Source organism: Dermacentor silvarum, chromosome 1 (assembly GCF_013339745.2).
Source record: "Dermacentor silvarum isolate Dsil-2018 chromosome 1, BIME_Dsil_1.4, whole genome shotgun sequence".
Taxonomy (NCBI): Eukaryota; Metazoa; Arthropoda; class Arachnida; order Ixodida; family Ixodidae; genus Dermacentor; species Dermacentor silvarum.
In genome coordinates this window covers 346203437-346218372 of record NC_051154.1, presented here as the reverse complement: position 1 = coordinate 346218372, position 14936 = coordinate 346203437, and the positions used below count along the sequence as shown (strand labels likewise).

General features: G+C 43.6%; 1 protein-coding gene across 1 annotated transcript in view; it reads left to right on the top strand.

Moving 5' to 3' along the window:
* Positions 1 to 10798: 10798 nt before the first annotated feature.
* The window catches only part of LOC119437392 (glutathione hydrolase-like YwrD proenzyme), a 42464-nt gene continuing 38326 nt past the window's right edge, over positions 10799 to 14936 (top strand). The window contains 2 exon segments of the mRNA XM_037704420.2: positions 10799 to 10969; positions 13114 to 13267. Of these exon segments, the coding sequence (XP_037560348.2) occupies positions 10876 to 10969; positions 13114 to 13267 (248 nt within the window). The 5' untranslated portion in view covers positions 10799 to 10875.

The window sequence follows — 14936 nt, the reverse complement described above, 5'->3', positions numbered from 1 at the left end:
CTCAGTGGCGCACCGACGGGGAGGTTCGGGGGTTGTAACCTCTCCCCCCCCCCCCCCCCGGAGGCCGAGTTAACCCTCCTTTTTTGAGTACTGCAACTAAGATGTATGACGCGCAATCGTCTGCACACTCGCAAACTTGTGCAAAAAGCGCATTTTTTTGACAATTCCCCGTGAAGAAATTGAAATTAGTGCTGTTTAGATGGTATTGGCAAACTAAGGCAAACTGTCAACCCCCCCCTGGCAGAGATCCTGGGCGCGCTACTGAAAGCGCTGATGAATAAAAGCAGTCCATGGCGAGCACAATAAAGTTGCACTTCATATTAGTCGAACCCAGTTATCAAAATATTACACGTTTATGAGCATCTACCGGAGTTTAAGGCATCAATTTAAGAGCATGTACGTCGGACGGCAAATTAACAAGCCGAGAGAAGCTTCTGTGTCTTCACTGCGGCGGTAATTTTAAAATTTTGTTTTCTGTTTTCTTCGATTTGAATTGAATTTTGGGGTTTGACGTGCCAAAAGCCCAATTTGATTATAAGGCACACCGTAGTGAGGGACTCCCTATTAATTTTGACCACCAGGGGACCTTAACGTGCCCCCAATGCACGGGGCATGGTCGTTTTGCGTTTCGCCCCCATCGAAATTCGGCCGCCGTGGCCGCATTTGATTCCGCGATCTCTTGCTTAGCAGCGCAACCGCATAACCGCTAAGCCACCATTCTTCAAGTTCAATAAATTGCACTGACACAATTTGTATGTCTTGTTTATCTAATATTTCTACATTTTAAAAATCGAAGGGCCCTTTTCTATATACCGCACATCATGCTTACATAACTACTACATGTATTCAGGTTAATCTTTAAACTTTGTAAAACGCTGCACTGTCCGGCGGTTCCTCACAGTCAATATTTAATGAACCTCATCTATGTCTTCTGTGGTGATTTGTATGGTTGATGAAGCTGTTACGTTTTGCGCCAGACGTCGATACTGAACAGAGGATGAATACCCAGAACACTTGCCTTCCTTGACGCTGCGCAACTCTTCAAAATCCCATCCTTGTCGCCACGTGTTACGTTTTGCGCCATACGTGCCGAAAGGGTCAGGCAAGTTCCGGGTGAACGCCGTTTATTAACCCATGCTTGTGGGTTCGTGGCTCGAGCAAGAAAGCGGGGGGAGGGGGGGGGGGGGGGGGCTAGCGAGCGGCACTATGCTTTTCATGCGCACTTCGCAGAGTGCTCTTATCCACTGAGCGCCAGCGACACAACAGAAGCGACACTAGATATCTGTAAAATTTACTGCAAAGAAGCTCGTAGATTATTGGCTTAATAATCTGTAAAACTGTTGTGTCTTACTTGCCGAAACCATGGTCTGCTTATGATGCACACCGTAGTGAAGGACTCTGGATTAATTTTGTTCACCTGGGTTTTTTTTAACGTCCAGCCAGTTCACGGTACAGGATCGTATTAGCACTGTGCCCCAATCACTAGACTCGTCATTTGTCTAAGCGCACGTGACTACACAAATTCTGATTTTATGTGGTGCATATTGAAGCCGATTGATGCATGGTAACGAAAACCAACTGCGTTAATTAAGGAAGGAACGCTGAGAAAGGACAACATAAATTGCGGTTTATACGCAGTCATCGTGGTATCTTGTTGTTTTGTTGCTGTTCGTCTCGCCTAAGGGACACTGTTTTTTCGTTACTGTTTTTTTTTTCAAACAGCGATGCACTGTTAAGAATGTACGTTTTCCATCGAATCTTAGGCCTAGATTGTGCCTATACCTTACGCAGAAAGCCGCATAAGAAGTGGCATGCGTAGGTGCTCCCACACCAGAATTTTTTTTGAAGACCAAGGAGAATTATTATTTTAGGTGCGTGCCGACACAGCTTGCAGATAAAGAAACAATATTCGAAGCAATACTACAAGGAAACACGCATGAAGTAATTCGTACAAGGGAAGTGGAATTTTTTATTAATACGAAATAAGGAGAGGTTGGAAGCATTATTTGTGCCGGCTACTTCTTTTCGCAGTGCAAGCAAAATTAAAAGCACAAAAAAGTTATATGCACTGGTGACAGTCAATTAACGCGAACATTTGCAATGTTCTATCCACACAAGGAAGTAAAAGGAAACTAGGAGACATGGCTCCGGGAACAAACGAAAGTGCACAAAAGAGACAGAAAACACGCGCATAAGTTAAGCTCATATGTACACAACAAGAAGCAGAACAACATGCAATAACGCCACACATGAGCTACACACATACAACATACTGCACAACCCGAGGTATTCATAGCAAATGTAATAGTGGGGTCAACCACAATACGTTTAGTTAAAACCTAATACACTTATTTGTCAAACAAAAACAAACCTTTAAAAAGTCACAAGTGCTCATTTCTGCAGCGCTATTGTTGGCCATCGGCCAAGTATTTCCATCAGAGTGAAAGGTCTATGGTCTAACAACATTAAATGAGCCTTTCACCTTCGCCTAGCGGTGTCAGGAACTCGAGAAGGAGGTGTTCTCCATTTTCGTCAGCGTGGCCACAGTGGCCATGCGGACTACCAACTCGTTTAATCCTGTGTAAATAGTGACGCGTGAAGGCTGTGCGAAGCCGCAGATGGTGTAATAAAGTTACGAAGCTTTTCATTATTGCACAGCACTCTCGAAATTTATTTTGCACAATGAATTGTCACTATATCATACCTTGGCTCTTTTTTTTTCTGCAATGTATAACGCAAGTAACTCGCTTTGCTAGCGCATGTGAAATGAACCTGTTCTGCAAATGAATCTGTATAATATATGCGCTCTGTTGTGCCATAATGTCACCTTGACGCAAACATTTATTTATTATTTATTTATTTATTTATTTATTTATTTATTTATTTATTTATTTATTTATTTATTTATTTACTTACTTATTTATTTTACCCTCAAGCTAACAGAGCTTTACAGAGGGGAGCGTGGCACATAAATAATAAACGAAACACCAAATCTAATAACAGGCGCCATATTAATAACATCACGACATGCTTCGCGACGTGAAACAAGGGACTGCAAGGAAAGGGTGCGTTCCATCGACGTGATACTGCTAGTGCGGTTGTAGTTGGATAATATAAAACGTGCTGCGTTATTCGGTATCATTTCAAGAGAATAAGTGCGACTGAAAGGGGTCCCAAATGGAGCATGCGTATTCAAGTTTTGAGCGTACTAGTGTTTTATACATTGTTAGTTTCACACTTACAGGAGCTCTACTAAAGTTACGTCGTAGGTACCCTAGCATGCGGTTACCATTGCTAATAACGTAGTTAATGTGAAGTTTCCAGCTTAGATCAGATGTTATATGAATTTCCAAGCATTTATAAGAAATACCAGATTCTAGAGTAGCGTTATTTAGGGTATAGGTAGCAGAGGGTTCGTTAGTACGTGAAACACCATTTGTTAGAGTTAAGTTCCATGTGCCAAGTTCTGCACCAATGAGCAATATTAGAGATATCATTTTGCAGAGAACTAACGTCTAGATTACTTGAAATTTCGCGGTAAACAACACAGTCAACTGCGAAGAGGTGAATTGAGGAGCTTAAACAATCGGGTAAATCATTAATATTGATGAAGAAAAGTAAAGGGCCCAATACAGAGCCTAAGTAGCAGGAGACGACGCTGAAGTAGAATTATTGGCAACAACGTACTGTGAGCGATTGCTTTAAAAAATTGAATCCAAGTAAGACTTCTGCTGTAAATGTTTAGGCTGCTAAGCTTGTAGATTAATAGGTGGTGGTTAATCTTGTAAAAAGCCTCGGAAAAATCCGAAAAGATACAATCGACCCAGGAACCACGTTCTAGAATGGCGTTAAGGAATGGGTAAAGCAGCGCAACTCTGTTTCACATGAGTATGATTTCCTAAATCCATGCTGTGACTTGCTAAAGAACGAATTTGATTCTAGGAAGATGACCAGATTAGAGAAGATTATATACATGCTCCAGAATCTTACACGGTATTCAAGTGAGAGAAATAGGTCGGTAATTAATCACAGATTGTTTGCTTCCTGATTTATGTAAGGGAACCACCTTCGCCTCTTTCCAAGCACGAGGCACCACACCTTGATCCAAACATTGTTTAAATATTTCACACAAGAAAAGAAATCAGAACAGTTTCGTTTTTTTAAAGAAATCTTGAATTAATATTGTCAACACCACAGGCAGAGGACATTCGGAGGGATTCAATCAATTTCACAATGCCAGGAGCTTCGATCTCTATTGGAGACGTAGGTAAATAATTGCGCATTGACAAAGAAACAGACGTGCTAGTAGACGAAACTGAAAAATTGTGGGCAAAGTTTTCATTCAAAAGTGTTGCACACTTCCCGGCAAGTACGGGAAGGCCATCAGTGTCGACAAGTACAATTTCACTGTCGCTAGTATTTGTTACAGTTGTTCAAAACTTCCTCGGGTTATTAAGAAGCATTCAAGGTAGGGTTTTTGATAGAAAGTTAGCTTTAGCGTCTGAAAATGCCAATGAATGAACTTGTAGCAGATTCGTAGGCACGCCAGCATTCATCAGTACTTTGCAATTTCGCGCAGTGAAACAAGCTTTTCTTTTTGTTAGAAAGATGCTGCAAGTATTTATACCAGGGTCCGGAGCAGTTTACAGGTATACACTTCTGAGGAATAAAAATTCGAGTAAGTTCATAAACTTTGCTAAGAAACAAATCCCAATTTTCCTGTACGGTTCTGTGATCAAAATCATGTAAATAAGTGTCCAAAAAGAGAGACAGTTTGTGATTAATTGCTTCGAAGTTTGCGGCATTGTAGTCGTAGATTACCTTGCCTTCCTTAGTAGCAGCAGGCGTGCTGCTGTTTATTCAAAAGTGGAACATGCAGTGATCACTAAGACCAGGAAATGAAAATAGTGAATGAATAATTTCGGACATTGATGTCAGGATGAAGTCAAGAATGTGCGATCAAGTACTGGTAACACGAGTGGGAATAGTCACCATTTGCGTTAAACTAAAAAGGTTGCAGTTATCAAGGAAGCATTGGCTGTTAGAAGAAAATGGCACGACTTGTGGTAATGATGATGTCCACGCTATGAAAGGATAATTAGAATCCCCTAGAATAGTTATTGACGCTGATGAGTACCGCATTAAAATTACATTAATGTTATCGTGAAACTCGTGAACAAAGCTAATGTCTGTATCCGGGGGACAGTAACAGACACCAAAGACATGCGTCTTAATGTTAGCAACCACCCCACACCATATCACTTCCAACGTAGACGTCAGGTTAATCAGGAAAGACTTGAAACGTTTTGAAATAACAAGCGAAGTTCCACCGCCCTGCCCTGTCTTCCATCTCGATCACAGCGATGAACTTGCAAAGACTTGGAAATAGTAAAAAATTCACTGTCGCGAACATTGGAATTGAACCATGTCTCGGTTACAGGGATCACATCGGCTTCACATGAATAGATAAGACCTTCGAAAGCGTCACGCTTCTTCATGATGCTACGAATGTAAAGCACAGAGATAGGACGCGATGCTTTTCCGCTGTCACTTCAGTGATTGTAGCAGCGTAAAATGTGGCAAGAAAAGAAAAGAACTGGACGACCGCCCCTTCACAGAGGAAAACGTTTTAGGACACTAGTCCAGACGGGTTTCGGCACTCAAGGCCTTAAGGGCTCTGCTAAAGTTCTTAAGGGCTTGTGAATTGTGCGACCGACTTTGAACGTTGCAGCGCGTAGGGTCGCGTTATTGTGCGAATTTTTCTTACTTCAATTTTTTTCCTCTATCACCTTTTATTCCCTTTACCCCTTTCCCCAGCACAGGGTAGGCAGCCGGTATTTACACTGTCTAACCTCCTTGTCTTTTTTTTCCCTTTCTTCCTCTGTCTCTCTCACTGATTGTTCAGAAGTAGCATTAGATGTCTGCGCATGTGACAGAGGTGCAGCGTTAGAAGATGGACATGCATGAGGGTTATATGACCACAAATCGTTGATTGGAGATTACCGTAAATAAGACTGTATACTTTCACTGCATAAGTTTCTATGATAACTCGAAATAGAAGCACACCGAAAACATAGCGTGCACTTTTCCTAAACGGTACGCTACCAGAGGTTTCTGGCTAACCTCAGATACAGTAGTTATTTCGTAACCTTCACAAAAATATCTGCACCTCTGCTATAGAAGTTGCATTGTGTATAGGTGACAATTGCACCTCCATTTTAGGAGTGCACAAAGACATCGAAATTGTGCACCTGTAATAGCGGTTGCGAGATTAGGCATCCGCCACCGGTAGTATCTGTGACCCAGGTTAGCACCATTAGGTGTGTGCGTTTCTTGCTTTGTGCTCTGATATCTTGCGTGGGCTCATCTAGGTTACTTACACATGCTACCGGCTGCATTGTTGCGCACCAGCTGCACCGACACGGGCGTGCACCGAGCCACCACGGCGACCTGTGGTTGCTGCGCTCAAACGCTCAATCGCTCGCTTTTACCGCGGCATGTCGATGCACCCAGCTGCACGTTTCCATCGAGCCGCCATGCTTTCGCAATTCCCAGCAGTGTTCGCTGTGTGCTGCGACGCACATTTCCGCAGATTGGTCGTTCGTGGTCTTCGGCCGCTCACTTCTTTTTCCGGAATGTCGAACCTCAAGTTGACACGATCGAGGCCCGCGAAGCTGTTCTGGAATTATTTTCATCTACGAGACTCGGCTCACGTCTGTAGTGTTTATGCTACTCTATCTCTGCATGTTATATGTTGTGCTGTGCTGTTCTCTTTTCCCTTTCCTGCTCTCTAAGCAGGTGACCGCCGTGGCGTTTTTAATTTTTTTTAGAAAAAGAATTGTGTGATTTAACCTCACAAAATTACACAGTGGGTTATGGAGAACGCCGCAGCGAAGGGCTCGATCAAATTAATTTTTACTAACATGGGGTTCTTTAACTTGCACCCAAAGCGTGGTACGCGAGGATTTTTTATTTTTTTTTTGCCTTAGGCACCCATCCCGCACTGCTTTAGACGTACGGAAGCATACTTGTCTCTGTTCTCGCAAGCATCTTCAAAAGTTACCTAAAGTCTAGTACGTTTCCTAGCGATTGGAAGGTTGCACGGTAGTGCCCGTACACAAATCGAGTGCTAAAAGTGCAGTTACTAACTACTGGCCTATATCTATATATTCTCTGCGCTGCGTTAAAAGTGTTTGTGTTGCATTCGTTGCTTTCTGTTAGTACTCATAACATTTTAATAGATGACCAGCGTAGCTTTGTAGCGGGGCGCTCCACAACAACGAACTTGGCCACATATATGACCCATGCTTCCAGTGTGGTACATAGTAAGGGCAATTAGACGCCCTTTACTTTGGCCTAACTAAAGCGTTTGATGTAGTTTGCCATGATATCCTTATTACAAAGCTCACGCAGGTGGACATACCTTCTTTCATCACTGCCCTGCTATCAAATTGCCTAAGCAATAGATCACTAGCACAGTTCATCAAGGATCTATTCTTGGCCCTCTTCTCTCCCTACAGTTCACAAATGGAATTTTGTCAGCAATTCGACATTTTTAATTCCTTCGATATGCTGACGACTTAAAGCTTTTCAAGACTTTTCAAGACAACAGTGTTCAGGACTGCATTGACCTTCAAAAAGACATTTTACCACTCTGAAACTGACGCAGAAGCAATAAGCTACTCTTAAATGCTTCGAAAACTATGTTGTTAACTTATGCCCGGAAAACAGATCATGTGCAATTTCTATACACCCTTCGGGATGCTCGACTGCCTAGGGTAGACGAAATGAAACACCTTGGTGTGTACTTAGAGAAAACGCTAAGCTTCTCTTCACATGCCAAGTATGCAAAAAAACGTAACCTTTGTGTTCTTGCTTTTGTTTGTCGTATATTGTGTGGCTTCCACTCCCCTGTTGCCTTTCTGAAATAGTGTTCTACTGTGTGCTTTCCGCTGCTAGAGTATGTTTCTGTAGTTTGGGGCGGAACTCCCTATTTGTTTCTCCATCTCGCATTGTTTTGTTTACCACATATATCTTTTTTGTCCATTTTGTCTCGCGTTTTACTTTTTAAGTGCACCAGTACGAAGGCGCCATAGCTGTTCCTTGGCACTGTCACAAACATTTGATTGGTTATATTATTGTTACTATTATTAGACAGCTTGATGTTCACTGTTCAATTGTCGATCACTTGTACAGCTGTCTTCATGATAGATTATGTTAAGTTAACGTCAATGGCCAAACTTCTTTGTACAAGGCAACTAGCGGAGTCCCTGCATGTTAGAACTACTCCGTTCTTTAAAAATTTTCGTTATTTACATTTCTACTGCTATTCGCAATTCCTATTTCTTTCTATATTCCAGTGACATCAAGATTTTAAAGGAAGTTCCCACTGTTGCTGACTGTCGTATCCTGCACTCCGACCTGCTTTCCTTGAATTCTACTTAGGTTTAAGCTATGACTTTCACTCGCAGAATAGCAAGTAATCAGTTTACTTATTCTGTTGATTCTGTACCCTTGCTTAAGGTCTTTAAAATCAATAATCTTTTGGTACCCCTGGATTCAACCTTACACTTTTCTGCTCATACTAAACGCTTTGCAGTGCGGGGTCTCCGCTCTCTCGACTCAGTCGGCAGATAGCCGCAAACTATCAAGACAATTCATTTCTCCAACATCTTTCCTGTGTTTGTACACAACAATCGGTCTTCCTCAACTTGAATACCCATTGGTGGTCCGGAATGACACTTCTATATCCAACAGCGACATCATAAAACAGGTGCAGACGAAGTTCTAACACTCTTAGGTTATCGTCGCATCATTTCGTTACCGACGTAATCGTGCTGACCTGTTTCTGTTGAAACTCCTTCATGGTATTCAATCATGCCCCGAACTACTAGGCTGTATCATGCTTCGAATTCTGCGTCAGATCACCAGGAAGCATGTACCTTTTCATGTTACTTCCTGTCATCGTCAACCATCAACTGTGCATAAAATACAAAGTCTTCATAGCACTCATTTTCTGCATCTTGATATTTTTCATAAATTGCCGTCATTGTTTAATTCCGAGCTTTACATTGTTGCATCATAGCAACTTTCCCACATTGTTCTTTTTTTCCTCCTTTTTGTTGAGAACTTACCTAGCGTTTTGTTGAAAGTAAACTGCCCCTTTTAATAAGTGTCTTTTTTTCATTTAATGTGTTTGTTTTCGTGTATTAAGCCCATTTGTTACCTGATTTTGTTTATCTTTTCCCTGCTTTTTCTTTTTACTTGCAGTGTCTTGTACGTTATTTCTTGTAAAGTTTTTTTCACTGTGCTCATGCACCAGCACTCAGACTTTAGTCGCGTACCTGGGCAGGTAAACTATTTATTTATTTATTTATTTATTTATTTATTTATTTATTTATTTATTTATTTATTTATTTATTTATTTATTTATTGACTGATTTGTGAAAACATTCACGGGTAGAAGAAGAGTGTGAATGGCAGGGAGACGAAGTTTAATTTTCTGCAGACTGTAGAACAGTGCTGTTTTCATGGGAAAGACACATTCACCTACACTGCGGCCCTTAGGAAAGAGCATCCACTTTTATTCAGACATACTGGTACACAAGTCGACAGTGTTTACACCAATGATAGGATTGCCAACACTCGAGTGCACGAAGTCGGGACATAACAGGTGGGGGGGGGGGGAGGGAAAGGCGGAGACAGTGGGGTGGTTAGCACTTTGTCAGTGCCAGGAGCCGCCAGTCTGTACGTGCAGCAAAGTAGCACAAATTTGTTTAGTTTTGCCATGTCACGATGTACAACATCAAAGATGCTGTAGTTGTACAGGTAACACGACTACCAATACATGTAGATAGAGGTACTGCGAAAGGTAAGAGCCTACTACATAACTAGAGCTACGGCAAAACGAAACTGCCTTTATGTCTGTGACAATGCAGCCGAAGCCACAACAGAAGAATGTGCAAACGCGTTGTCAGGCACTATAACAGGGAAAGCTGCATTACTGAAAAACAGCGAAAGTCAAAACATTTTACCATCCCGACTTGGTCAACTGAGGACAAGGGACATTTATTCAAAAGTCGGAACTGTCTCGCTCAATTCGGGATGGTTGGCAACCCTATAGGCACCCGTTGGCTACCTCGGACTTTTCACTTTACCGCTATATTCTTGCCTTGCGCCTAATATGTAATTATCTTAAACAACTGTGCCACTTGCGCTCGTCGATTCGTATAAAGCTATTCCACACAAGTGTGAATGATTTCAGTTTAAATTTTTTTTTCTAGAAGCAGCTCACTTTTCGCCCTACTGGGGGAAGCCGCCAACCTCGGGTGCTGCCATTCAATACGGGGACGTTCCAGCTGCAGCCTTCACTGCGGCAAAGCTTTGTCGACAGAACGCACTCCTACATTTGTCAACAGAATTTTCATGGAACTGTAGTTAGCTGTACACTTCACGAGTAAGGCAAGCGGCATCAAATTCCGCAGTCATGACTTTTGCAACACTTGACACCCGTTTTTTTTTTATTTCACAGCACCCCGATTTAGAAGCAGCGGCGATAACGAGACGCGCACACGTCTTTTTTTATTATTTTTGTTTCCTTCTTTATTCTCAACGCACATACGTCTGTTGCTGCCCTTGTACGATAAAGAGGATTCCTAAAGAAAATTAAATCAAAGGCAGTTGTCCGTTATCATGCCTGGGCTTTCTTTTTTTTTCTACCTCTTATGTTTTTGCTTCTTGCTCAGAGCTTATCGCATCCTTTATCGACGCGAGCAGCAAAACAGGAGCCAGGGGCCGGATTCCTTCCAAGTGCTTTTCGCGAAGGCAGGAGTCTCGACACAGCCGACGCGCAAGCAGGGTCTCGCTCACAGCAGTATGGTGGGGCCGTACACGTCGCGTCGGTCGCCCGTGCTGTCGCTGGGCGGCGGAGCCAGCACCGACGACCCGCTTGCCACTGCCGCGGCCATCGGTAAGCGCACTCCAAGCGTTCCTTGAGCCCGTCTTGCTGTGGCAGGCGTGAACTGAGCCTAGACTCGATGCTACACATATAGTGTGTTGACGATGCATATACCGAAGTAATTGTGCCAGATCTCTGTACCATAGGTCGCCGGAATCGATCGCGAGAGACTTGAGAGATATTCGTACCCGAACCTGAGACCACGGATCCGGGAAAGTTTAAGTCCTTGCGAGTCTTTGCATGAGTGAACCTGACTGAGCGTGCGTCGGAGTGCATATGTGGCGTTAGTCACTGCGTTAAAGCCTCGCACCGCTCGAGCCGCTGCGCCGTTGGGACGCCTCTAGGCTCGCTTCCTTTCGTGTCACATACGGGGCAACTGGTCAGTGGTCAGTATTCAGCGAAGGTGGGCGAAGCAGCAGCGCATATGCAGTGAGGCTGCCGCATTCGTATAGTGAAGCGCCATTCGAAACCACAGCGCTTCTGTTTCTAGGGCTCCTGGAATACCTGAACTGACGTCTGTTGCTTCTACTGATAGAGCGCCGTTGGTGGTGCCACTTGGAGCCGATTGCGTCTCAATCGACGCGAATTGTGTGCATCGTGCGAGTTCCTTTCTATATATTTTCTTTGTTTACGTGTAAAAACATTCTCTTGAGTAAACGCTTTCCCAGCGCTCGTTTCTGCCATATTCCGATTCTGGCCCCTCGTCTACTGTTTGCACATTTGTAACACATCACGTATATGTGTACAGTCGCAAGCTTTATGATAGCGAACCCGGGAGCGCCTGCTGCATGGTACATGCAGAGCACTCTGACAAGCGGCTAGTGAACTCTCGCACTTTGAATAGGTTTAGCGGACGCACGAAGTCTGGAACTGAGTATACGGTGTCATGCGCATGCAGATTGGTTACGATCTGGCTGTAGACTGTCGCAGACAACGCGCGAGTGCGATAAGGGAGTGCATCCGCTAAATTGACAAACTACAGGAGTGCGTTAGCTGCTCGCCAGAGTGATGCACCGCACAACCCGCACTCCCGTGTTCACTGTCGTGTAAAGCTTGTTACTAGTTGATGCATCGAGTACTGCCCACTGTTTTATCAACCCAGCCGCCTAGCTTTCGCGTGTGCTAGCCGATGCGCTCCGCGCACGTCCCTCGCAAAACGCATCACGGATTACCTATCGGAAAAGGCGAGGGGGGGGGGGGGGGGGACGGTGCGCGGTAGCGCTTCGCTATACCGGGTGTCCCAGTTAACTGTCAACTATCATGCGGCAAGATTTCAAAATACGCGAATGCCACGTAGCTGAACAGAGTGAAGGAAATGTTGTTTGCCGTCACTTGGAGATACTCGTATTTTTTGAATAACGCCTAATTACAGTCTTCGTTGTTTATTAACCTTTTCAAATATTATAACTACATGAAAAGTGTCAATGAGAAGATTGCAGAGCAACATGAAAAACTCCCGATGCAGCTCTCTGTTGCTCAATACGTGCTACATAAAAGTGCTTTTTTCGAGCGTGAAGGAAGCCTGCGAATACACGCAGAATTGCCGAGCGACTGGCAGCTCGAGACACTTTGCGTGTAGTCGCGGGCTTCCTTGACGCTCGGAAAAACGTTTATGTAGCACGTATTGAGCAACAACAAGCTGTATCGGGAATTTCATATGTTGCTCTACAATTTTATCATTTACATCTTTCATCTAATTATATTTGAGAAGTTTAATAGTTATTTAAGACTAATTATGCAATTAGGCGGAGTGCAAAACATATGTACTCCAAGCGACGGCAAACATTGACACCGTCCAACTACGCGGCATTCGCATATCTTTAAATATTGGTGCCTGATAGTCGGGACACCCTGTACACCCATGCCTGTTTCGTGGCGTCGGTAATTATGGCGGTAAAGAAGGAAGCGCTTAATTATTTCATACTATAGGTTGGATTGCACAACATTTTGACGAGACACACACAAAAGAAACACACACCACAGAGCACTTGCGTGTCTCGTCAAAATGTTGCGCAATCCAACCTCTAGTATGCTATACCAACACGCCCAGTCTTCAACCTTGGTAATTATTTCAACTAGTATCGACGACCAAGAAGCGCCGCCTCGGGAGCGTAAAGTGAGATCAATGCGATGCATTGCGGTGCTTCTCGCCGCAGAGGTGCTGAAGCGTGGTGGAAATGCGGCGGATGCGGCGGTGGCAGCAGCGGCCGCGCTCCAGGTGCTCAAGCCGTACGCGACGGGCATCGGAGGCGACTGCTTCGCCCTCTTCTACGACGCCCAGACACGAGCCGTGCGCTGCATCGATGGAAGGTGAGGACAGTAGCTGTTCACAGCGGGGCGCTGAGTTTACGAGAGCTACAAATATGGCAGCGATTGAAACACAATTGAAATAAATGTTGCGAATGGCTGGTGAACGTCTTGTGATAAACTTTGCTTCGGTCGTTCTTACTGCATTGTATAATCTCCGCGATCAAGTCAAGTTGGAAGGACGACCGAGCTCAGCTTCCGCAAACTGGGAATATGACGTCAGCACCCATATAGTCGTCTCTGTTAGACATCTCCAGACTCCATGAAAAAGATGTCAGTAAAGATTTTTCAGTTTCACTCGTAATACGAAACAGTTACGCAATAGCTCGCACAATATTATGTGCAGTACGTCTTGCATAGGCTGTTTCTTGCGGTATCAGTTGTATTAAACATTTACAGATACGCACTTTGTGATCTCACCGGCGTATTCATCTAAGCACATACACATCCGCACCAGTTGTCAACTCCATGCACTTTATTATGTGGCAAGCGTTTTGGACAACTGACAGATCTCGAGTAGCAGCACAATTAGTATACTGCTGACATTATGTATTGGCTCTTTCGTTCGCTCTAACACTTCTAGTTCCCGCAAGCACGTTGTTGTCGGCATTTACTTATGATACAATGTTTCTACAGGCTACATCTATAGTAGACCTTGCGCAGCACCTAAAAAAATAAAAAAGGAACCGGACAAGGGCCAGTGAAACTAACACAATTTCACACAAAGCACCTAATTTATTCTCATGCTTGTAACTTTGCCCGCGGATCACCTTTATCGCCCCTTTTCCACGCAAGCACGCACGCACACACGGCTTCCAATTTCCAGCAAACTGCGACATTTGGTTCTTCAGAGTTCTTTGCGCTTATGCGTCTTTGTTAACGTTTTCGAGCCCTTATAACTCGTTCGCTGCAGTACCGAAAACGATGTGCTCTCCGATTTTCTTTGTGGCTTTGTCATCTCGGATCACAGAACGCACACTGACGTATTCAGGACCGTCAGCTATCGCTCTAGCTTGGTTGAATGCATGCACTTAAGAAGAAGTTTGGGCTCGCGGACTCCTATCTAAATACACGGGGACAGAGGAATCGTTTTTCCCGACAACCACTGCACCGACTTTGATTAGGTTTGGTGATTTGCACGGAAAAGCCAAACTCTAGTGACCGCAGGAAACGGAGTTTTGATTTAGACTGGCAATGTTTTAATAAAGATTGTTGAAAATATCACATTTGAAGAAAAAACTCAAGCATCAGGCTGTACAAATTTGCAAAGTAATAAAACTCACAATTCTGTAAATCGAGCCTAATAACACATCTAGAAGAGACAAAATGGATGCATTATACACCACTCTGAAATATACCGTTAGTTTGTGTGTAGGACTTTTGCGAAACCCTCGTAATTAAATGTTCTAACAATTTCACATATCTATAGGCTGTAATTTTATCAAACAAATTTGTCCGCCTTAGCTGCTCTAACAAATCCGGTTTACACAATTGCGATAACAGTTTTTCGTGCAGAGTTCCGGATTTGTAAACTTCATCGTTCAACTTTTTTTAGCTTACCACTTTTTGCAAATTATTGTACAAAAAATTGCAAGTCCTAAGTCGAGATGTTGCTGCTTAAAGAGTCGCTAGAATTTAACTTTCTTTCCCAAGTTCAACAAATTTCATTCGA